At 47.2% G+C, this 25,308-nt stretch overlaps 1 protein-coding gene across 4 annotated transcripts in view; it reads right to left on the bottom strand.

Annotated features, from left to right (window-relative positions):
- Positions 1 to 25,308, bottom strand: part of MAPKAP1 (MAPK associated protein 1) — a 79,982-nt gene that overhangs the window by 3,033 nt on the left and 51,641 nt on the right. For 3 of the 4 annotated variants that reach the window (XM_059864900.1, XM_059864899.1, XM_059864901.1), the window contains 3 exons: positions 18,481 to 18,588; positions 12,926 to 13,066; positions 8,446 to 8,583 (listed from right to left, as the gene is read on the bottom strand). In XM_059864900.1, coding sequence (XP_059720883.1) covers positions 8,446 to 8,583; positions 12,926 to 13,066; positions 18,481 to 18,588 — 387 coding nt within the window. The remainder of the gene's footprint in view (positions 1 to 8,445; positions 8,584 to 12,925; positions 13,067 to 18,480; positions 18,589 to 25,308) is intronic. The other variant, XM_059864902.1, reaches the window with a different exon arrangement.

Below are 25,308 nucleotides of genomic sequence, written 5' to 3'. Positions count from 1 at the left end.
ATGGATTCCATGTGCTGGCCCTGTGGCTGCCCTGGGACAGAGGCCCTGCATGCCAGCACACGGTGCCAGGAGGAACTGGCACAATTGCTCTAAGACACAAAGGTCCAACGTGGAACACAAAGGAAGGCAAAATAGCCTTCACTTGGATGGATGCTGATGGCTCCAAAATTAAAATTAAATGTATTCTATACATGATACTTTTCCAACGGTTTTCTAATTTATTCAGTTCAACAGTCAAAGTTAGCAATCCATAAAGTAACAGCCACATTACTGTAAATCCAAGTCTTTCCTGCAGGAAAGCTAATTGGAAATCTTATTTACATTATCTAATTCTCCAGATTTCCAAAAAGTGACTGATATATGCTCAGATTGGTGGCCAGGAAATTTGAGATGCAAGTATTTTATTGTGGCATGTTAATTAAACACCATTATGATGCACTAATCTGGAATATAAATTCTGTATTGAAAAATTGGCTAATAATAATAATAAAAACTCAACCCTTTAAATCATTTGACAAATGATGCCTCAGTGGTACTAAAAATGCGGAATTCCAAGCTGGGAGCTCATCAGCATGTTAATGCATGCAGCTTTGCCTGGAACACAGCATCCTAATGATTCCAAAAGTGCCAGTGCACCACTCCTGGGGACGGGACACAGCACCGTGCTCCACCAGCTCCCACCATTCCACCTGGACATTGAACATTCCACACTGCTTATCAGAAATGAAACTGAAGCTGGCACAAAACAGGGTCAGAGGACCCCAACGAGCTGCTGCATTTTGGGTTTTGGAAATTCTGGGTAATTCTTGCTGTGGATCAAGACAAAACCTCCCCAGGAGTGCGGCCCGGCCTCGTGCCGCGGTGCCCCCACGCGTCCCTCGGGCACTGCCCTGCCCAGGGCAGCCCTGTCCAGGGCAGAGCTCCTGCTCCCACGGGCACAGAGGCTGCTCGGGGCCTGCCTGGGGGGCACTGGTCGAGTGTGGCTCTGCAGGGGCTCCGGGGAGCTGCCGGGGACGCGGCACCGACGCCAAACCCGCGGCCGTGCAGAGCACACAGCCCCTCCTGCTGGGACTGAGGACCCGGTGGAAAGAAGCCAAGAAGACTTTTCCTTAGAAAGCCCCATTACAGCATCATGTTTATGGGCTCCAAGTCCACAACACACTACTTACAGCATGAAATATGAGTGCACTGAAATCCTAACTGGCACTTTGCTCTGCTACTCTTCTAGCCAGATGGAATTTATGAATTGTGAGATTGATTTCCATTTCCAAGAGTGCTTAAATATGTGATGTACCTCTTTCCAATAGAGCACCACCCCTGACAATTCTGAGATCAATAGGAGCTTCCATGGTTTGATGTTTCCATGTGAGAGGATCTGGTAGCAAACAGCAGCAGCTCGAGTGGCTCCTGCTGCACGTGATGGGGGATTTAAAGCAAATGCAGCTGCTGCACAAGCAGCTGCTACCATCACTCCACACCACCAGTGGCTGGGTGTTTGCAGGGAACCTCGGTGCCCTGCAATCAGGATCAATCAGCTGCACTACAACAGAAAATCCACGCTATCCCCGAGTACGTCTGTCTGTTAAAACAGTTATGGAAAGCAAAAGGAACGACAGAAACTCAGCTGCTACCAGCAGCTTTTGTCACGGGGTGAGCTCAGCACAGCCAAGGGGTCTCGTGCCAGTGTCCCTGGTGCCCCCTGGGCCCCCAGCCATGCCACAGCCCCACAGCAGAGCAGCCTCTCCCCCTGCTGCCCCTTGGCCCCAGCTCAGAGCGCTGATAAATCTTCCCCAGCCCAACACTAATGGGTTCCTGTGTGGTTACTCCTGGAGAGGAGCCTACAGACGGAAGGGCAGGATGCTAATTCACTGGGAATTCACCAAGGAGAGCTCATTTACTCCTCCAGCACCACGTCTCACGTTCAGCTGCTCAGCCCATCTCCTGATTTTTAGCACCACTGCACTGCCAACGAGGCGAGGGAAGAGGCCCTGCAGCGCTGCAGCTCCTGGCTCTCCTCGCCCTTCCCAGGGCTCTGGAACTCCTCAGCAGCCTCCACCCTGCACACCAGCCCCAGCTCCTCCACAGCCCCACATCTGCCCACAGCCCTGAGAAACCCTGTGGAATTACAGCTCCACAACCACCGACCATAATGTGCTTGTACAGGCAACAGTAAATCGTGTGCTAATCCCTGCAATCTTGGGAAAACATCCAAACCCTTGGTGGGCCCACGCTGCACCTGACACAGGTAGAAAAATAATCACTCTAATCTAAGTAATAAACTCTTTTTATCAAAGTCCAAAAGATACATTTTTTTGCCTGGAAAACGAGGATATGAATTTGCAGAAGAAAAGATAATTTTTTTATGAATCAGCCAAGACTAGAAAGTTTTTCTTCTTTCCCTCCCACCCTACAATTCAGCCCTTACCCTTTGCCAACTCTTTAAACAAAATGGAATTAAATCACTAATTAGCTGGAGGATGAAAAGAATATTCATGAATTGGACAAGGTAGAAAACAAACAAACAAACACTAGAAATGCAAATTTATGTTAATTTTTCAATATACCTTGATGATTGCTTTGTCATTACAGAGCCATAAGGCAGAAGTCAACAATTAAGAGTTATTAGTGGAATAAATAGCTGGAGAAGGACCCTCTGAAGAACAAAGCACTTATGAACATCCTTTGACATCACTGATTCTCACTGATTCAGAAACTGTGACCTCAACAGGCTCAAACCCTGAAATCTCTTCCCATGGGCCCAGAAAGGATGCAGAAGGATTAGAAATACACCAGTAAAAGGCAAGGAATGAGGATAACAAAATACACATCAGCAATACTTTTGGACAAAGACACATTTCCTTCAACCCTGCAGGAGATGGGGGAGCCTCTGCTCTGCAGCCACTGCTGCATTTCACCCAAAGCACTGGGGAGGGGCTCAGCTGTGTGAAATCCACCTGGGATACCCCAGGAACGATGCTGTGGCCCTGGAGGAAGGCCTGAAGGGCATACAAAGCTGCAAGAGTTGTGTTAGGGTTCAAAAACATCCAACACCCTTCCTGACACCCTCTGCTAACTACAAAAGTACTTCTCAGGGGAGGTCACAGGTTGCAGCCACAGTTGGATAATCCAGATGTGGCACTGAGCTCGGCTAGGGACAGACAGAACAGGGATGTGGAGCCGTGTGTACAGTGGGGTTAATCCCATTTCATGCAAGGGATATTTATCCCAGAGGCACACAAGTGAGAGGCAGTGAGGACAGTCAGTTCTGGGTGAAATCCTCACCCCACTGATGCCAGGGGAGTCACTGATGGTTTGGGCTGCCCACCTTCAGCCCAGGGTGGATCTCCTCAAACCAGGGCAGTACTGAAGTGGGAACAAATGATAAGACTCTTCAGGAAAAAACCAGCAGCTGTGGTCCAGCTGGCTTGCCCCATTCTCTCAGGCAGCAGCATATTCCAGGATCTCTTTCCCTCCAACCCTTTATGTTCCACTGCAGGCTTGCTACTCAGCATTGCTATTAGAGGGTGACGTGGGTCCAGATGTCTTGAAAACAGAGCTGCAATTAAAGTGCAGCACACACCCACTTTTGTGTCAAACTGTGGTAACTATTCACACATCTGGATTATTTTCCCTCAAAGCCTTCTGTTTCTTTAAATTACTATCAGAGGCAGAATACTAATAAAGATTTTTGAAAAAATGCTGAAAATTGAGGTGCAACTCGGGGTTGCCCAAAACCTCTTTACCAGCAACCTCGTTTGGGGAAAAAAGATAAATAAATCAAAATGCAGTGTTTCCACATGGCAATGGGCTCCTCCACTGCGTCTGCACCTCATCAATCACGCATTGTCTGCCGGAGAGGCGAGCCTTGTAAATGTCACATCCACTCAGGCCCGAGGAGAGGCGAATCAAAATGCAGCGAGGAGTTTTAATTGGATAGTGTAATTAAACTAAAAAACCCCAGCAGAATAGCTTTGACAGGATAGATGAAGACCCCTTTTAATAGGGCTACAAAACAGATTTGTTAAAAGGATGAGGCAATGCGCGCTCCTGATTGCGCTCAGGAGAACTTTTACGAGCGGCTGTTGGAGGGGCTGCAGTTAATCAGCACTGCAGTGCCCGGCTGCTCCTGCCCCTGCCAGGGCCAGGGGAGCCCCCCTGCCAGCCCTCCTCTGCAGGGACACGTCCTGCTGAGCACTGGCCTGGCACAGCCCGAGCCCACCGGGGCACACAGAGCCATCTGTGCCCGCTGCCAGCCCACGGCTGGGCTCTGTCCTTCTGTTCCACACTTGGATGTTCCTTTCACTCCTAGCCTGAAGTTTGGGAACATTTTCTCTGCTGAACCTGTGCTCTACCTTCTGGTCAGAACCTGTGACTAGTCTCCTGTTGAGTAGGAATCTTGCTGTGTTACTTCTTGCTCCGCGGCAGGAGCAGGGATACCGGGAACAATGATATCGTGGTATTTGTGCACCAACTGCAGAGCACACACTGCCTCTGCTCTGGCCCCACTGTAGGCTCTGAGCAAACCTGCAACAGCTCTGTTTGAGCCCCCAGAGAAGCAGGAACCCAGTGCCCTCCCAATACTTCCTGGGTATTTTCAGCCCTTCCACAACCCAACAACGAATTCATTAAATTAGTATTACCCAACGTGCATAATCAGGAGAAACTGGGCACTGAATTAAAACATCAAATCCCTTTAGCTTTAAATGAAAACTACATAAAGGGGGTTCAGGCATGGCTCTGGCTATCACTTGCAGCCAGGGTGAGTACTGCTGGAAAAGCTATTTTCGTGCAGATGTGGAATTCAATGGGAAAGACTGACTCGTGTAGCAACATCAATCAAAACGTCGGCTCGGCTGGCAGCTCTCGACAGTAAGGCAGGTTCAAAGGTCATGGGATAAAGAAAAAGCCAAGCTCTGGTTCAGCTCTAATATCTCCTCGCTGGAAGTCTCACCGAGGTACCTGCCCCCCTTCTGGACTCGCAGCTTTCATTAATCTTCTTGCCATCTTTTTTAACTAGTCATGCAGAACCGCTCGATAGCGAGACATATAATGGGGAGGCCCTGTGCCTATTACCAGGTTAACACTCTGTTAAGCCCCAGTGCAACAATGGAATCAGAATTTAAAGGAAATCTTCAGCTGCAGGGTGCAAAGCGGGCAATTAAATGACAAACTGAAGTTACCCATGTACTCCCTGACCTACGGAACACCTTTGTTTACACTCACCTCCATACCGAGGGTATTTTGACAAAGCAACTGAGATGTCTCTGCTTCATGAAAACAAAAAAAAAGGCAGATAAAGGATCACAGAGAATGTTGCTTCAGTGTTTCAAGTAAATTATCAAATAAATCCAATTTCTGCAGCTCCTGTAAAGCACAGCTGCCTGGGAGAGCCCTGGGCAGGTTCTGATCAGGAGTGGTGGCACAGGGGGCTGCCCTGGGCTCTGCACTCCCTGCCCAGCTCAGCTGTGCCCAGCAGCCCTGGGCATCCACCAGGGCCACTCGGGCCACAGAGCACTGCACACGGCAGTGGGCAGCGACACTGAAGTTTCTCCCCTGTCCAAGTAATGTAAGAGACATTACCAGAATCAGATTTCCTTTAAATTACACTATTGCAAAGGGATATAATTGCATTAAACGTATTATGTTGCTTCCTTAAGACTTTATATTATGTACACTTAATTGAGATACAAAGCTCTTTTCAGCTATAAAAATGACAACTACTTTATTAAGGCTTAAATCTTATTTCTCCATGATAGGATGCTTCCTTTCAAGACTCAAAACATTCAGAATCTCTCATGATAATCAGGCTGAACCTGATTTAAAGAAGATGTTTGTGCCCAGTGTTGTCAGGTTCTAATGGCATCGAAGCAAGCCAGCAGGGCCATTAACTCTCCCCTCAGTCTAAATCCAGGGAGTCTGATTTAATTTACAAATAAAACTTCAAATTCTGACCCAGGGCTACTACAAGGGCAAACAAAAATCATCAGCCATGCCTGCCTACAATCCCCCCACAAATGGCAAATGAGATGCCAGAGCTTTCTGTTTTCATTTTCTGCCCTCACTGAAGGCAGCTCTGAGTTCTGTGAACTCTCAGCACAGGAAAACTCAGCCTGTCCAAAACAGCTCTGAGCTGTCCACCAGTATCCCCACAGGTCAGCTCTGAAGCTGTTGAGCCCTCTCACACACACACAGTGTGCCAGTGCAGGGGGAAGCAAAGAGCACGAGCATGAGGCTCCCACTGCACCCTCATGCTGCTCCCAGCACTCAGCCTCCACTCCAACACCCCCTGCCCTTACTAAAAAGTAGGAGCCTGGTCCAAACCCTTCACCTCTTCAGAGTGCAGAGCCCAGCCCAGCAGAGCCCAGCTGGTTCCAGCCCCACTGAGGGGCCTGGGGAGGGAAGGCAGCCCCAAACCCAGGGCCCAGCACAACGGGACAAGCACGAGCATTTCTGAAAGAGGAGATGGAGCAGGTTTGTGTTACCAGAGATAAAAACATGAAAACAAAATATATTGCAGAACTCAAAGACCTTATCTGTACCCAGCCTCTCTTTGCAATAATTCATTCAAGAAAGATCCGGGAATAATTTTTGATGTAAACTCTGCTACAAACATACATCACCGTGCTGATAAAAATCACAGACAAAACTTGTGAAATACAGTGAGTTTCATTCCTTTATGCTACTAAAATAACTTTTTTCCATTTAAAATTCAAGAGATACTGATCTGCTGTTCAGTTCCCCAAAATGCATCATTCTGAGATGTCACACTAAAAGTCTTTTCTGCTGGCCTAAAATAATGACTTTTAGAACATCTTTAGTGAGTTGGGAAAGGTCAGCAGTTTCAGGAGGAAGTATTTTCTCCTTTTGGAACTGTGCTGAACCATTATTTAGTAGGAGAAGTTTAAGATGTTCACACAAAAATGAGCAAATAAGCCCCTCAGCACTGTCACGGTTGCCTTGGTTGCAACCTGTCCGTGTGCCCTGCAGAGCCACTGTGACTCTTCACTCAGTGTCCCCACGTGCAGGCACTGCCCTCCTGCACCTGGGCTCTATTTGGGCATTGAAGCTCCTGGGTTGGCAGGTTTGGGTACAAACAAAACTCCCCAGAGCACCAGGTGCTGCCTCTGGGGCTGGAGAGCCCCATCCTGGCAGGACGAGGTCCGAGGTGCCCAGGGATTGTCCCTGGTGTGTTGGCAGCAGTGGAAACCTCAGGTTCCAACTGGACTTTCAAATACAGCCTTGTTGGGGGGGCACCATTTTATCCCCTCAATGCCTGCATTTGCAGAAATGTGGGTACAGAGCAGAGGTGTGTCAGGGCTGACCAGCACAACCTGCCCCTTGCTCTGTACACAAAATCCTCCCGTGTTTCAGACTGCCAGGTCACTGGGGAAGCTTCTCCTTGGGATTGTGCCTATGCAAGGACCATGAAATCTTGATGGAGAGACAGAAAAGGAAGACAATGACTAAACCAAGAACATGGAGTAGGAAGGGGTAATGAAGGGGAGAAGGATATAGTTCAATAATTGCTGATAAAATCTGTGGCAGCCATAAATTTACTCTTCCAAGAGAATTCAACAGATCATTACCTCTGTAAATATGTATCACATAATTCTCCCCCTCTGTCACCTTGCAGATAAGTACTTAATACCAGCATCTCACTACCCTGCAGAGGCACAAGTGCAATAAAATCCATCTGAGCTTTTGAACTGCAGTCACTTTTTGATAGTAGACGGTTCCATTTTGGCCCCACTGGGAGCCATTGCCCAATTCTCCCAGGGCCCATCCTGTGCTTTTTAAAACAACTTTTCCAGACAGAGACTCTCATTCCTCTCCTGACACAACAAGCAGAAGCCCTTGCTTTTGGAGTTGTACTCCACAGAGCCAGCTCTGACCTCTGGGCAATGGCTGGGATGTCCAGCCTGTCCCCAGACCTGGCTGTCACTGCTGCCCTGGCCCAGTCACCACCACAGAGCAGCATGCCCAGAGTGGCACCTCCAGTGCCAGTGACCCTGCAGCCATGGCTGGGGAAGTCCAGGCTGAGCTGGCACTCACTGTATGCCCGAGATCTTCAGCTGCACCAAAGACATTTAAAACCAGTCTGAAAGTTAAAAAGTGCCCAAAAATTGCAATTATGTTGAAATGTGGATTTGCTGGCTGTGCTGCAGGGCAGGAGACAGCTGGGCAGAGCCAGTGTCCCCTTGGTGTCACAGTGGGCAAAAACACTGAGTGATGCCATTAGCTGGGAGCAGCATCAGAGGACACTCGTAAAATGTGTGTCTGTTTATGCTGTGTTCTCTATAACAGAACTGAGTCAGATTAAAAACATCCTGCAATGAAAAAAACACACCTAGAGAAAGAAAAGGACATGGTAGCAATAATTCTTTGGACATGGAGCACATCCAGGGAGGCAGAGAAGAGAGAACATAAATAAAATGGACTACTCACTTGGGCTTTTTTCTTCCGCAAGGTCACAGGCACAGAGGAGTTCAGAATCGATTGAAATGGGTTTCTGCTTAATCCAAAACTTAGTGCTGGCCTTCTGATTAGTAACAGGGTCTATCTCTACCTTGTCTCCAGAAATACCTGAGATGAGAAAGAATAGAGAGCCACAAGAGTGATCTGTTTAACCGATTTCATATCAGCCGTTTGACACACTTTATAAATCTTAAATGGGCTGAAGGTATATTGCCCTTCTGGGCTTTCTGAAAGCACAGGAGCTTTTGAAACCAGAAGCAAATGGTTATCAAACTGCATTGATAATCTGCATTTTATTCTCCTGCATAAGCATACCAAAAGAAAGAAATATCCCAGACCAGATTCTTCTAAACGCATACAGAGCTCTTCTGGAAGCAGTAGCTACAGGAGCTATGAGATTTATAGGAGATAGTGCTGGCTTTGCAGTCACCACTGCTCTGGGTAACAGACACTATCACCACCCACCCCTCTCCATCTGCTTACAGCAGACATGCAGTCATACAATAACAGAACCAGAGGTTCAGCACGTGCTGAGCTGGGAGGGACCCGCTGGGATCACTGAGTCCAGAGCTGGCCCTGCACAGGACAGCCAGGAACCCCCCTGTGCCTGGGGGCACTGTCCCCACGGTGCCTCTTGAACCCAGCAGGGCTGATGCTCCAGAGCCCAGAGCCCAGCCCTGCTCTGGGTGAAAATCCCTCTCCTGATATCCACCCTAAATGTCCCCTGACTCAGCTTCAGTCATTCCCTGAGTCCTGTCACAGTCATGAGAGCAGAGATTGGCACCTGCCCCTCAGCACCCTCATCTCTCCTCACGACACTTCCCCTCCAGACCCTTCCCCACCCCATGGCCTCCTCTGGATGCTCTCTAATGGCTTCGTGTCTTTTTTACATTGTGGTGCCCCAGCTGCACACAGTACTCAAGGTGAGGCCACACCAGGGCAGGGGGATCCTGCTGGAACCAGCTCAGGAGCTGAACTGAGCTGAGCAAACTTCCCAGGCAGCTTTTTACACCTTGAAAACAATGATGTGTCTTCAGGCACCAGTTACAGTGTGAAGCTCATGAGACATCATCAACAAAAGGAAGCAATACAGGAAAAAAGTATTTAAATATCATTTAACTCTTGCATCTCTGGAAAAAAAAGCAGAAAACTTTCTCCCTTCTGAGGGTTCTGACAGGGCAGGAGCCTGGGGGGTCTGGCTGCAGCCCCTGCCCTGAGACCAGGCCAGCCTCACCCACCCATGGGTTATGGGAACAGCCCCCAACCCAACAATGCATTAAACTCACCTCACATCAGAGAGATCACACTGCAATTAAGCATTGTATCAAGAGTCCAATTAACACCCAGGCTCCTGGAACTCACTCATTTGAGCAGGCTGTATCTGGAGCCCATTTTGGTTTGTGATTTAATTTTGGACAGATTATGTAAAATTGGTGTTGGTATTTCACTGTAATGGTTCATTATTCCAAATGGTATTTGCTGTAGTTTAAGGAAAATATGGAAGTTGATGATACAAAGTCTCATTTTCTCACTAAAAAAAGTCAGGGGAAGTTCTAAAAATAAAGGTGCAAATTCTTGGTGTGTGAGGGCTGTTCCCCATCCCTTCCTCTAAGAGCATCACCCCTATAAATATCCTCAAAAAAATGTCACTGTTTGGTCCTGCAACTTCAGAATTCACAGTCAGTCAATACTGTTAATGCACCTTGTTAATTTGATAGGATTTGTCAGGTAACTCCACTGGAAAATTATATAAAACTGTTCCAGATGAACAGATGATAGTGACATGAATTAAAGTGATAGAACAATAGTGGAATATAAACCAGAAATGACACCCAAAGTGGCTGTTGATTTATTGCCATCCTGAGTTTGGTTCTGGGCTTCCATGTATATTAGTGCTACAAATCTGGGTCCATTTAGCAGCGAGATGCTCATACATACATCACCAGCTCCTGCTCCAAGCCAAGGTCACTCCCCATTGCATCAATCTTCTCAGCAGAGGCTACTTCACCATTTTGTAACCATCTCAGATGGAACAGACTTCCTCCTCTTTCATCTTTTTTTTATCATGTAAAATACACTTTAACTTCTATTATTTTTATCTGCAAATTGTTGCTGTATACTTCATCCATTATTCCTGTATCTCGACATCGCTGGCTGAAGCTCACCCACATCCAGAGAGTACATTGACAAAGAATGTTGTCTTTTTTGTGTTATTGTTCTCACAATCTGGATGTGTTGAAACCTAAAATCAAAACAGTATTGTGTCTGTGGCTTCTGCAGTCTCTGTCTCGCAGCACAAATCACTCACACTCAAAACCCAAGTGAAAATGCTCCTTCACCTGTTTTTTAAATTCATTTGTTTTGTCAAAAGGAATGCCATCAATGCATGGGTCCAGCAGCAGTGCTCTGTTCTTGCTGCCTTTGTTGGGGTCTGCAATTGCCCCCTCCCCTCTCTGAAACCCTTGCCAGCAGTTGTTTTCCCAGACAATATGCTCCTGTTAGTTGTGCTAATGTAATGCACAAGTAAATGTGTCTTATTCCTGCAGAACATGATAGAGCCTTTGTAAAACTGCTGAGAGTGCTGCTGTGTGTGCATTACCCTGTGATATGGGCTGAAACACAAACCCCAGACCTTAAACTGCCACCTTAAATGCAAAAACCCCATCACTCAGAGGGCTGGGCACTCCTCCCATGGCCATGCACGGATCACCTTTTACTACAGAGCTACTCACAATGTACAGACAATCAAATTTACTCCCATGTTTTTCATAAACCTTGTCTCAAGTTCAGTGACCAGGCCTGAGAACAGCTAAAACAGTTCAAAAAGTGCAATCCACTCCTGCACAGCCACTGACACCACTGATCTCACACGAGGAGCAAAGGGATGACAGAGGATTCTGGGGGTCCTCGAGAAACTCTTGCCCTGCTACGGCTGCTACACAGAACTGATGGCACAAAAAGGCTGCAAAGAAAAGTCTTTGCAACTGGCCATCATCAAACTGCTGGAGAACAGCTCCCAGGCCAGTCACCTCGACTGAAGACAAAAAGTTAGCCCCTGTCTTTTCCATTTCAGGGAGGAAGAAGCAGTCTGTCACTCACAGGTAACATGGAACACTCATCAGCCCAAACCCACACAGCCCCTCAGTCCTTGTTTTGCCAATCTTGATCTTCTAATGTCTTTTAAAAATTCAGGAGAAAGCCCAGTAACTTTGACTTTATCAAAAGGTTTTGATTTCCTGCATTTGCCCAAGGTTTGAGCACCCTGCTGGGGTTTCCTTTGATTAAAAAAAAAAAAGTTAGGTTATAAAGCCCCATTGTCAGTGCACTGCCATCAAAATCACACACGTTCACAGATTGTTATAAAAGGGAAATTTTATGGTCCTTACAGCACTGGGCAGGGTCAGCTCCTCCACTGCTGCACCAGTTAAGCCATTTGTTTCATTTAACAGCTCTTCTCCCTTAACCATTTATCTTTAGTGATCTGTCATGACCTTTTCAAGCTCTCATTTCTGACACTTCCCAGATACAGTGAGTCAAACTTCACTGGAAGCAAACTATCACACCCTGAGAGTTTGCTCAAGGCAGGAACATGGCCAGCACTGCCCTGCTCCAGCACCAGCAGATAAATCCTGCCTCAACTAGACAGCTCAAAATAAACAAGAAAAGCCTCTTCTGGGAGAATTCTACACACATGTACTCTAACATGTGCTTCAGGATGGAGGAATGAAGGGACTGTAGTGACAATATTACAGGAATTGGTATGGTTTAACAATTCTGAATTCTACAGAATAAATGTATTTTGTAAACATTTTGGCACTTAATATCTTACTGCTGAATCATTTCTTTATGGAAGTATTTGCAGGAATGTCACAGGTCACCTACCAATGCATCATTAATCAAATTTTCACAATTTAAACACAAAGATAAAAAGCCATTCAATCATTTTAAAACAGTAATGGGGCTTTTATAATTCAGGATTCTGTCAGCCCTTGGCCTTCAGGTTTTCAAAAGCATTCAGCGAGCCAATAAGGACAATATAAAACCTTTAGAGAATGCTCATTTATTTTGTTCCACCTCAAATTTCCACCAGGTCGTTAAAAATCTTTCAGTCTCAGAAAAGGAAAAACCCAATAACTCCCAATTTTGCAAAGCCTCATTTAAAAATAACAAAACAGTTGGCACGAAGCTTTCCATTAGGAAGCCTAGACTGAAAAAAAGAGACGAGGTCATTAAATAATGGCCTTCCTTCAGAGGCAACATGTGCAACTGATTGGGGATAATAAAAATACTGAAGTATTTTCAAGGGAAAGCAATATTTTTAACTGCTGAAACGCCAGCAACACTTTCAAGTGCTCCCTGAGCAAATGGAGCCAGGTGACAAGGATTGGTTCAGAGAGGCAGAGATGCCAGCAGCCAGGGGCCAAGCCCGAGCTGCCCCGTGCCCATTTACCTAACTGCACGTCCGTGGTGAAGCGCAGCCGGTGGATCATGCTGACTTTGAAGGACTTGTAGTGGTGGCTGCTGAGCATGTCCTGCACCGTGGCAATGTCGATCTGGGGGTCCTCCTCCGACACCTCTTCTCCTCTTGAACCTGCAAGACAAGGCCCAGGGGCTGCTGAAGGGAGCTTTGGCTCGGGGCACGGCGCCGCCACACCGGGGGCTGCCCCAGGGACCCGAGTGCTGCAGGGAGCCTGGCTCTGGGACCAGGGAACGCCACCCGCCACCCCGGGGCAGCCACCGAGGCACCCAGGCCACGATGGCAGGCACTTGAGGCTGCAGGGAGAGCAGCACACCATCCTGCATGGACAGCAGCACACTGTGCTGCAGGGAGAGCAGAACACCATCCTGCATGGGGAGCAGCACACCGTGCTGCAGGGAGAGCAGCGCAACTTGCTGCAGGGAGAGCAGCACACCATCCTGCAGGGAGAGCAGCACACCATCCTGCATGGGGAGCAGCATTCCGTGCTGCATGGGGAGTAGCAGACCATCCTGCATGGGGAGCAGCACACCATGCTGCAGGGAGAGCAGCACACCATCCTGCATGGGGAGCAGCACACCATGCTGCAGGGAGAGCAGCACACCATCCTGCATGGGGAGCAGCACACCGTGCTGCATGGAGAGCAGCACATCATGCTGCAGGGAGAGCAGAACACCATCCTGCATGGAGAGCAGCACACCTTGCTGCATGGGGAGCAGCACACAATCCTGCAGGGAGAGCAGCACACCATGCTGCAGGGAGAGCAGCACACCGTGCTGCAGGGAGAGCAGCACACCGTGCTGCAGGGAGAGCAGCACACCATGCTGCAGGGAGAGCAGCACACCGTGCTGCAGGGAGAGCAGCACACCGTGCTGCAGGGAGAGCAGCACACCATGCTGCAGGGAGAGCAGCACACCGTGCTGCAGGGAGAGCAGCACACCGTGCTGCAGGGAGAGCAGCACACCGTGCTGCAGGGAGAGCAGCACACCGTGCTGCAGGGAGAGCAGCACACCATCCTGCATGGGGAGCAGCACACCATCCTGCATGGGGAGCAGCATTCCGTGCTGCATGGAGAGTGGCACACCTTGCTGCATGGACAGCAGCACACTGTGCTGGGGCCAGCTCCCCGCTGGCACAGGCAGCCCTGGACCCTGTACCCCAGGGGATGAGCAGGGGCCCTGCTGGCCACCCACAGCCTGGCACCCAGCAAGGAGGTCAGCCAAAAGCCCACCCAGAGGTGGGCACAGAGGTGTCTGTCCCCAGAGGTGCCCCCTCGATGCCAGCACAGATCTCCCAGGTGCCAGCAGCACCTCAGGCACGCTGATGTGAAGCTGCACTTTATTTACTGATTAGTATTCTCATTACCACTGCAGGTACTGCCTTTATAAAAGGCAACAACTCATTAAGCCAAAATGCCAATTACTGAAAAAATATAACACACTTTAAAGATTTTTTACATTTTATGACGTTGGATTAACACCAATTTCAACATTACTATAATGTGATATATAATTGCACAGAGTAATTTCGATGCCAGCTGCTAATAAAGCACCTCAGCTCGAAATGATCATTCAGATGCTGGTAGATAAAGTGGCATAAATATGTTTGAAAACTGATTTAGCTTCTTACAGGAGATCCTGAGGAATGACACGTTTTGTTTAATATCCTGGCTAATGTAGTCCTAAAAGCTGAACCAACTGCCAGTTCAGAGAACTAAATTTGCTGCAGGAGATTAATGAAAACTCTGTATTTTGCTGAAATTTTAATAATGGGAAGATGAGATGATGGAGTTTTAGTACAGATCTTAAAGCTCCAGCAAAGCAGGTACCAACTTGTCAGATTTTTCACTATTAATTTTGCTGAGACTTGTACTGTTGGAGTGGCCTCAGCACTACACCACTGTGAGCATCTGCTGCAAAATGAGTCCAAAACCACATGGGGAGCATAAAGCAGGAGATTCCCAGGTTACAGCATTTCACCACAGCACTCCCAGTGCTGCCCTCACACACCACGGACCCTCCTTTGGGGAAGGGGGACAGCAAAGGGTTAAGCTGCAAACTGGGCTGTGCCATTCGACTTGAAAGGATTCCAAAAATCAAATTAAACAGCCTCCATGTGAATTTATGCAGAGCCATCTTAACACTGCAACCACTCCATGCTCCAGAATGACAAGATAAATTGTAATGGCTCCTTCCGAGACATTACAATGCATTTTGTCACAGACCCCTGTGTTAATGTCTCTATACTATGGATTATCATAATGTATCATGTCAAACCCTCATGCTGCACTACTCCAAAGATACACTGAGATATGTCAAACTTCTTGGTGCACTTAAAAGCATCTTGAGAGGCTGTGGTGTGGCAGTGCCTGGCAGTGAGGCAGGAGGGTGGCAATGGCACTGCTGCCCCACTGCCCAGAGCCAGCCAGGACCCTCCCCCAGGCTGGAAACCAGTGGGGTGTCCCCACAGCCCTGTCCCCACACTGGTGGTCACAATGGCCCCTGTGCTGGGACAGGAGCTGTGACAGGGCAGAAGTGACCCCTCCAGCTGACCCTGGGCTGCCCACAGAGCCCCGGGACAGAGCTGAGTCCCTGCGGAGCAGAGCGAGCTCGGTCTCATCTCCTCCCTGGAAACCCTGAGTTTCAATGAGCCCGAGAGCAGTGGAAAACCAGCACCAGCTCCACGAGCTGCAAGTGAGGCAGGAGCCAAACCAGCAGCCTCCTCCTGCAGGGACCCAGCTGAAGCAGGAGCCTCCTGTGCCAGGGCCCCCTGGAGCACCGAGCCCAGACAGAAACGGCACCTGAGGAGCACCAGGGCACTGGAGTGCCACAGGCAGCCTGCTGCAGAGAAGGGAACCTGCATTTCCTCGATAAAACAACAAAGCACAAAGTTAACTGCACTGCAAAAATGTCCCTTATTACTTTAATGTACTAGAATATTGCTTAATGAAAGTTCTTAATTGCAATACAATTAATTACATACACAGAGTCCCCAATTACATTTTCCAATAAGACATTGGCTTTGCTATAGGTCTAAAGGCACTAAACCAATTTTAATATATTAAGACCAATTTCCCTTGAATACTAATTACTATCTAATGATAAAATGAGAAAGAGGAACTTTCCAGAAGTAAGATGGCAAGAATAAAACCAAATTAGCCATGAACGGCTTCCTACCACACATAAAGGCATTTCACATTACAAAGTGCAGCTTTCAGTTTAAAGATAAATCTTTGTGCAAGTTAAAAGTTCTGCACACTGGAAGCAGTTTATTAGCTCGAATGCTATTAGTAAATGCTGGCTGGAAAGGGGATTTCTCCATACATATTTCTTAATAATGGAAAGTTTTTGTTTCATTTAATACCCTGAAATATAAACTTTCTCTTTGCCCAAAGGAATGTGGCTGCTCTTCTCCCAGGAGATGCTTCCCATCATCCATATATATATTTATAAATGACTATGAGACTATGAAGAGCACATTTACAAGTAATAGCTGTTACAACAGAGTTTTTTCTGACTGGCATATCAAAGCTAAAAGTATTTCAAATCAAGACAGAATGCACAAAGTGAATATTTCAGTTTGCTGATAGGATTGTCAAGCCATTCTTTTATTAATAGTGCAAAACTGTCAATATTTCCATGCCAAAAGCTAGCTCCTGAGCACCCCAAAATCCATTTTCTGCTGCAGGGGGGAGCCAGGCTCTGCACAAGGCAGGGGCAGTGAGCGATGTCACAGACTGCTGCCCTGGAGCCCCCTGTGCAGGGCCAGGGCAGGGTCACCCCATCCCAGCAGGGCTCAGAGCTCCTGGATGGGCACCACTGAGTGCCAAGGAGGGCAGGGGTGCTCCCCAGCTCGGGGAATTTGGACCCAGCAGCCTCAGGGATCCATCCCACAGCTCTCCAGGGCTCTGGGCAGGAGCAGGGCTCGCGTTGGTGTCCCCTGGCCTGGGAGGGAAGGGGAGCAGTGCAGCACAAGGGCTTCAGGAGCAGGGAAAAGAGTCCCCTCCACACTCTGACAGTCATTTATTCTGAGCCCAGGCTCCTGAGGCTCTCCTGGAGCAGAGCAGACTGACTGCCTCCTGCTACACCACTTACAAACTTCCACCAGATTTACTCTTTCAGTAATGGTGCAACCTGAACCCAGCCACTGACGAGAGCAAAGACCTGCAGGAGATACAGCAACAGGCCACAGCCTGGATTCCTCCACAGATGATGAAAATACATTAAAAATGCAGTACCTACAGTATTCTTTTAATTACAGAGCCTGGGTTTAAAAAAATGTTATTTTAAATCACAAGCAAAACCCATGGAAGTATGACTAGTGAGCATCATTTCACAGATGAAAAATCAATACAAAAATAATAGGTGGGATGCAGACGTCGGGGAATTCTGGCTTGTGGAAGAGCACAACTCGATTAGTGAGGTCAGAATTGCTCCATTTCCTCAGCACAGCCCCCCTGCTCCCTCTTGCCAAGGTCTCTCCTCCAGTTTCTCAGAACCATTTTGTGCAGAAATGAACCAGGAGCACCAGGAACATTTTGGGAGCAAGTCCCAGCTCAGGGAGAGCAGCAGCCAGAGCTGAGAGTGCAATGCCAGCCCTGGCAGCACGGGGAGCCCAGGCTGCTCCTCTCCCTTGTGCTCACTGCTGCACCCAGGGCTGCTCTGGGGATGCTCTGCTGCCATGCTGGGGTCAGATGCAATTGCTGTGGCCAAAAAGCACCAGTGAGAGGTTTAACCTTTGCACAGAAGGAACAAACTCTTCCACTGCTTGAAGCAGGCTCTTACAATGGCTGTGTGCAGTGTTCCTGGCTGAGGGCAGGACTGACTGGCTTTACTCATTAGTACAATCAACATCTTTACACAAAATGGAATGAAAGAACACCAGACCTGAGAGCATGGCTGCTGTAAACAGTGAAGAACGGATCAAAATTCCATGGGGAACAAACACAAACCAATGTTAAATGTCTTTTTTTAAAGTTTCATATTGTTTCATGTAAAGAAATAAATCAGGAAATAAATATTAGGATCATTAAAACAGTAATAGAATAAAAATACTTGAGCAGAGCTGGAGAGAAGATTATTTGTCTGGCACTTCAAAAATCATCAAACTGCTGTAGTTATTTCTGCATGGCTAATTTCTTTAAATTGTATTAGAAACCCCCAGTGCCTCTGACAGCCACTCTGACACGGCACAAGAGCCTGCAGACCAACCCCTCGACTCACTGAGCAACGTCTGCAGCACAGACAGGTTCATATTTCGTGTTTTTCAGGGTTGGTCATAACTTTACAGAGCAGTTTAACAGCAAAAGATTCATCATGAAGTGATAAACAGGATGCAGACTATTTACTAAAGGTATGAAATCCATCATTTCCCTCTGGAATATTGTTTTGGCACCACGGAGAAGTGCCTCGGGACAGAGAGTCTCGTCAAAACGTTCTTGCCCAGACAGTACAGCTTGTGTTCCAAAATACATAACTTATGTGAGTTTAAGCAGTTTACAAGAGCAAAAGTGAAAAGGGGAAACATACTGTTCTCCCGGACAAGGCAGAATTCCAAAGTGCTCTGGCTCTCCAAGGTACAGTCTAAATCTACTGGGACATTAGGTTCACTCTGCTTCTCCAGCCGATACTGAGGACCTGAAACATAAAGTAACTTGTAAAATCATCTGTTTTCTAACAAAGTGATGGCTTAGCACGTTCAACTCACACGAGGTTACTGGCAGCCCAGGAGCACAGCAGGTGGGTGCTGATGTCCCAGAGCCCTTGGCCAAAGGAAGGGCCCTGTCAGCAGCTGGAGGATGGTGTGGAAGGAAACAACACATCCCCGCTGTCTCCAGCTGTCCCCTGACCTGCCAAGCCCCTGTCCAACACTCCCACCTTGTCCCTGCGCCAGGTGAGGCTGCACCAAGCCCCTGCCTGGAGTGGGAAACACCCTCAGACCTCGCTGTACGCCCTGGGGCATTTCTGGGCATCTTTCCTGGGTGAAGAAGCCCCCAGTGTTTGCTCCCTGCAGCCCAACCCTCTTGCCTGCACAGAGCACTGGGAAGCACCTGGGAAGGAAATCAGCCCTTCCTTATGGACTGCATCACACAGAGGGACAGATGCTGCTGTTTTGAATGAATGATTTTCACATTTTAACAGTAGATCTTGAAGGTTCAGGTGCCAGCTTCTTTCTTGCCCAACCAAATCCCCAAAGTAAGGACAATACCACTTAAAAAGCTGTTTTACAACTACAGAAAATGTATAAAATGTATTAAATGTATAAAAAATTGTTTTTACAAAAGGCCATTAAAAAAAAAATCTAGTTGAATGGATCCTTAAACTACATGGCTTAACTGGAACAGAACCAGGACACTCTGATCCAATTCCAGGTGAAGCCCCATGAGCCAGCTCCAGCCCTGCTGTCCTGACAGTGGTTGGGAGAGGCCCAAGTGCACCAAGTTCCAGGTGGGACCCAGCAGAAGAAAAGCCCCTTACAAAGGCAGGAGCTGGTGGGGCCAAAGCCCTCCTGTCATCACACCACTCCTGCTCACACCTGAGAGCTGGAGTGCACACCAAGTTCTCAGTTGTGTATTTTCCATAAACAATAATTGTCCATAAATAATTTCCCATAATCCAGGAAAATAACCTGAACAGATACCTGAAAAATCCTAAGTGATTTAAAGCCTCTTTAACCAGGTCTCAAAGCAACAAAAAAGCTAGAACTGAAATTACAAAATCTGTTCCCTCTTCACCACTACTTAAAAGATTTCTGACTGTTTGCTGACTTTGAATTACGAGCACATATGATGAAATATTTAAAATATATAAAAAAATTAAGTCTTTCAGCCTCAGATGGCATGCCTAAGGAATGGAATTTGTTGGCCAATTAATTTTAAATTTACTCCAGCAGAATTTCAATTACAGCTCCTCATTCCATCTCCCCTCAGCCACGTGAGGCACTCGCTGCTTGGCCGGGCGCTGGGGACTCTCCTTCTCCCCAGTGCCACTCAGAGCAGATGCAGTGCCAGGCTTTCTGCTGGGCACAGGAGGCTCCCACCCTGCCCAGCACAACCAGTGGTGGCACAACCAGAGGAGCTGCCAAAGCATCAGCAGTGCAAACCACAGAGCAAAGAAAGGCAAACACACCCAGCACCAGCACTGCTCCTCTCCCGGCTACTGGAAATGTGATTAACTATTCAAATTTAAAATAAATTAGATAAACAGAGGCCTGCTTGTTAGGCAGAAGCAAAATATACTGAATTGAAACAAATCTCAAAGCAGTAAATCAATTTGGATTTAAAATCTGGTGTAGGTTTAAGAACAGGACCAGTGAAAGCAAAACCCAATGGCTTTGTCTGTTCATCCCAAGCACCTTCCAGAGGTTCCTGAGCCACATCCAAGGGCACTGCTGGCACGGATCTGAACATGTGTGCTGTTGGTGCTCAAGGGGAGCAAACCCTGACACAGTGGAAGGGTCAAAGGTAGGCAGGGTTCATGGTCCCTCTGTGAGATCTGATTCCACCAGCTGGATCCACCCCAAAAGCATCAGTCCCATCAGAAACAGTGCCCTGAACTGTTTCTGTGCTGAACCCTGAGGAGAGCCATCAGGGATCACCCCTCAACACACCCTGCAGTGGCTCAGGGTCATTTCTGTCTGGAGCAGCTTGAGAACTCCCTGATCAGGCAAATTGTTTTACCCAGTTTGTGTCAAGCCTGTATTAACTCTAAGAAAGCAGGAAATAAAGCTCCAGAGCAGGAGCCAGGTCAGCCTGCCTCATGGATAACTCCTTAAAACCAGAAAATACCGGGAAATTAATAAAAAAATAAATACTGAGAAATGAATAAAAAAGTGCAAATGGATTTTCAGAGAGTATCTACTCTTCAATTATGCTTTAAATATCTGTCCACATTTACATGACCTCTGCTTGCCAACAGATGAAGAACGCTAGGCTGAGTCTGTGGAGGAGTTTTACTATCAGGCTTCTCTCACAAGTTCAAATGATGTCACTGTAGTAGGAATATTGGATAATTTAATGGTCTCCTAATGGAATCCTGCTCTGTGAATTTCAACAAATTTTCAAGTGGCAATACCAAAGATGGATTTTATGGATTTCTGTAATCTCATGCAAATGTTCAATGCAGTTGTAAAATAAACCTTTAAATCCTGGCCAGAGCCCCAAGCCAAGGTTTCCTGCTGCTGGCAGCTCCCAGGGCTCCACACCCCTCCTGGGGGTGATCCTCCACCACACACATCCCTTCCACCTGAATCCCTGTGGAACCACTCTCACCATGGATTCTGCCCACAGATACCCACTGGCTATTTCAAGACACCCCTTTAGAGACAGGAATGTTCACCAGGAATTAAAAACAAGACCCCAAGACCCACAGTTCCCTATGAGCACACAAAGGTGCCTGGGAAGGATCCCACCCTGTAATCAAATTAAGGGTCCCTTTGCAGAAGGGAACAGCCACCTGCATACCAACAAACCAATTCTGTTGCCATTTAAGCTGCAAAGCTTTCAGAAAGGGCTTTTGAAAGCACGACCCATCAGTTCTAATTTTTAAAACTTATCCTTTCAGTCAAGACTAGAAAAAGGCCCATTCCAACTTTTATCTCCACTACAAAGTGCTGTTATCTTGGGCTGTTGTCAGGAGCTCTCTCTCTCTTTCTGCTGACAAGCAGAGACTAGAGAGATAAGATTGGGAACGAATCTCACTTCTCTGAGTAAATAAATAATCAATACTCATCTAAATGTAAATGAGAAAGTATCCCCCTCTGATAACAGGGCTCTTATCAAACAGCCAATTTTCTGCAGACATTTGGCCTCAACCAAATCACCATCATTCAGCCCCAGCCTAATGGCTAAAAATCGTAACTAAATTGAACCGATCACCAGAGATCAACTAAGTTCAGCCATGGCTACTAGGGGTTCAAATGTTTGGAATGCAATTTTTCCCCCATTAACTTTCAATAGCAATGAAGAATGCCACGGTCAGGGGTGAATCTGCACAATAAACAATACTAACACTGCAACAGGGAACAGGCTTTAAACAAAACCCCAACTAAACCCCTCTCCATCTCCAAACTAGTGACTAGGGTGAAATAAGGATTACAGAAAGAATATTTAATGTTTGTGGTGCTGTCAAACCTAAACAAAAAAGACTAGTACCAACCAAAAACCCCAAACTGTTGAAAACTGAGGCTATATTTTACAGCACTAGTCTCTGTAACAAAACACATCCCTATGCCTGTGTATCCCTCTCTTCACCTTCAGGAGCTCCCATAATCCTCACCAACACCCCAGTTCCACCTGTGCTATATCAGCTGTTTCTGCTCCCTTTACAGCCCATGCATTTGTCCAAAACACTTTTGAATTTCCCATTTCCATGGCATTTACCTCCTGAATTTATTACACTGCGTGAGGAAAAGCATTCCTCTTGTTCCAATGAGCCATTGCCACCCCAGTGTTTGGGGTGAGCAGCTCCTGTCTCTGAACTACCAGGATAAACCTTCCCAATTCACTGTCCCCACCACCTGCACTTCACAGACACCTCCTGTACCCAGTTGTGCCTTTTCCACACCAGAAAAGCCCTTCCTCCTCAGCATCTGCTCCTCATTTCACGTGCCTGATCCATTTCCACACTCATCCTTTTCTGCATCTCTTCACTTCTCTTTTTTGGGACAAAATACAGCAATTAAGATGTGGGTACGTTGGGATTTATGGACTCAGTTCCTGATGTCCCATTTGTCTTTCTGCCTGTTCCTACATGGAGCTGAGGTGTTCAGAGAACTGCTGTGATGATACTGGATACTTTTCCTGACTGATGGAAGGTAATTAGAGCCCATCATTGCACACATATAGTTACAGTTGCTTTTCACCATGTATATTATTTTGTACTCATTGACACTGACTTCCCTCTCTCGTTTTATTGTCCTGTCACTCAGCACTGTGGATACCTCTGCAGTGCTTCACAGACAGCTTTTATTTGCACTATTCTTACCTCTTTTGTATCAACAGCACATTTTGTCACATCAGCATTCACATCCTTTCCATGCCCCACATTAAGGAACAATGCAGGTTCCACCAGTTCCACTGGAGCTCCACCAGTAACCTAGTTACTAATCACCAAGGGCCATTATTCCTATTCTTTGTTTCCTGTCTTTTAATCAATTATTAATCCATGTGAGGATCCTCCTTCTCATCCTGTGACAGCTTAATTGCTTTATGAGCCTTTGTCAAATCTTTTTTGGAAGTGTAAGCATGCCACGGCAAACCCACCTTCCCTTTCAGATGGTCTCTGGCTCCCTCTCAGCCTGCTGGAGCACAGCCTGCTCTGCCAAAGCCATGCCCCTGTATGCTGCATTTGCTCACATGTCATCCATTAATCCTGCTCTTTGCTAGGGGTTCCTGATACAATTTCAGTTTGCCTGGTGAGAAAGCCCAGGCAAACCTGTCTGTCCTTGAACTCCTTCCACAAAGCCCTGCCACCCCCACACCTGGAGCAGCTGGTGTGAGCAGCACCTTACACGTGCTGTTAATGGGGCAGCACCTCCAGCCTGACCCCAGCACACTCAGACACTGCTCCTGCTCGCAGGGCTTTGCAAGCACCACAGAGGCACAGAAGGGCTCAGGGCAGAAGGGAACCTCATCCACTCCCCTCCCCTGCCATGGCAGGGACAGCTTCCCTGTCCCAGGCTGCTCCAAGCCCTGTTCAGCCTGGCCTTGGGCACTGCCAGGGATCCAGGGGCAGCCACAGCTCCTGCGGGCAAAGGAAATGACAAAGGAAAAGTAAATGCAACAAAGAAAATCAGAAAGAAAAGATCAGAAATGTGGGCAGTTAGGCAGCCACGGCGACAGATGCTGGGCAGGAGGGAACAAGCAAAAGGGAACTGAGCACAGGCAGAAGGCAGCAGAGCAGTCAAAAACCCCTGTTGATAAACACTTAACACTGATGTCTGTGGGACTTTCCATTTCAAGTCCCTCCTTTCACACGGATTTGTGATTTATTGCTTTGCTGCTCCATCCCTGGGCTTTGAAAGCGTGATTCCGCTTGAGTTTAAACTATATTTATATTTATTTTTTTGTTATCGCTTTTTTATTATTGCTATAGAAAATATTTGCTGGAAATATGTTGCAGCTATTACAAGGTCATAAAAAAGAGGAGATTTATGTATTTCTATCATTTCAAATAGTCTGTCAGAAAGTATCAGTCGTGCTAAGTGTAAGACTGCTGGATTCCAGCGCTCCCTCTGCCACCACATGGGCAGCAGATGGAGGAATTAAAATAGCTCAGTGTGGAGGCTCCTTGGGTGCTGGCTGGGAGGAGGGAAATCGAGGCAGCTCCTCATCCCTGGAGAGGCCTGGGGGAACCCTGGCCCCCCGTGGATGCTGGACAGGGCCCTGGGCCAGGGGACGAGCACTGGGCCATAGCCAAATGGGCAGAGGGAGGAGCAGGGTCAGTGCACTGAGGAGAGCAGGGCAAGTGGGAACAGGGAGAGGGCTCAGGCCTCCTTCTGCAGGAGCCTCCTCAGAACATGACAGAAGGGGCAGGATTCCATTGTGTGCTTGGCAATGACAATAAAACAACAGAAAATATGTAAACAGTGAGAGAGGAACTGGCTGCAGAGCAGAATGTTTACATCTCCAATCATGCTGCTGCGAGGACGTCTTAAATCTGTTTATCCGCTAAAAATCCCCAAAGCCCCTCAACACCTCTGAAGTGGAATAAAGATTTTATCATTACAAATGCAAATACTGGTTAATAAATAAAGATATTTAAATAGTGAAAACAAACTTTTAACATTATGCACAAGCACGAGAGGTTTTTTTTAGCCCAATCTGTTTTTCCTTAACTTGCACTGTTGTGACATTACTGAATTTTACACACAGTTATCTGCCGCTCTCCACAGAAATACAGATGGTTTTTGTAGAAATAAACAGTCATTTATATGAAACAATTGTAAAATAGTTTATGGAAACCAGTGGTGTAATGCATTCAAATAAATGCCAGGCCTGGTTGATGGAGAGCCAAGGTGTTAAATCACACTGCTCAGGAATTCAGCTGTGGGAAACAGATAGTAAATCCAGAGTGACAGAATTTCCAGTGATGGCAAAGGTTTCTGACATCTAGTCCAGTACACAAAAACTACAGCAGTTCAAACCTATTTTACTTAACACTACCTTGACAGCCAGTGAAATTAAAGAATTTAGTCAAAAGCCCCTTAAAAAGAAACAAACACTTCATTTCTGGATTGCTTTTCTGGGGAACAGCAAATGTGCAGCACGGCCAGCAGCAACCCGGGCTGTGCACAGCTCAACAGAAGGGTTTTACTTAATTGCTACCTTTTTGCATTAGCAATGTGCAGCTCTAAAA

The sequence above is a fragment of the Haemorhous mexicanus genome, chromosome 21 (assembly GCF_027477595.1).
Source record: "Haemorhous mexicanus isolate bHaeMex1 chromosome 21, bHaeMex1.pri, whole genome shotgun sequence".
NCBI lineage: Eukaryota > Metazoa > Chordata > Aves > Passeriformes > Fringillidae > Haemorhous > Haemorhous mexicanus.
The sequence above is the reverse complement of the archived record's forward strand: the minus strand, read 5'-3'. Positions and strand labels throughout refer to the sequence as shown.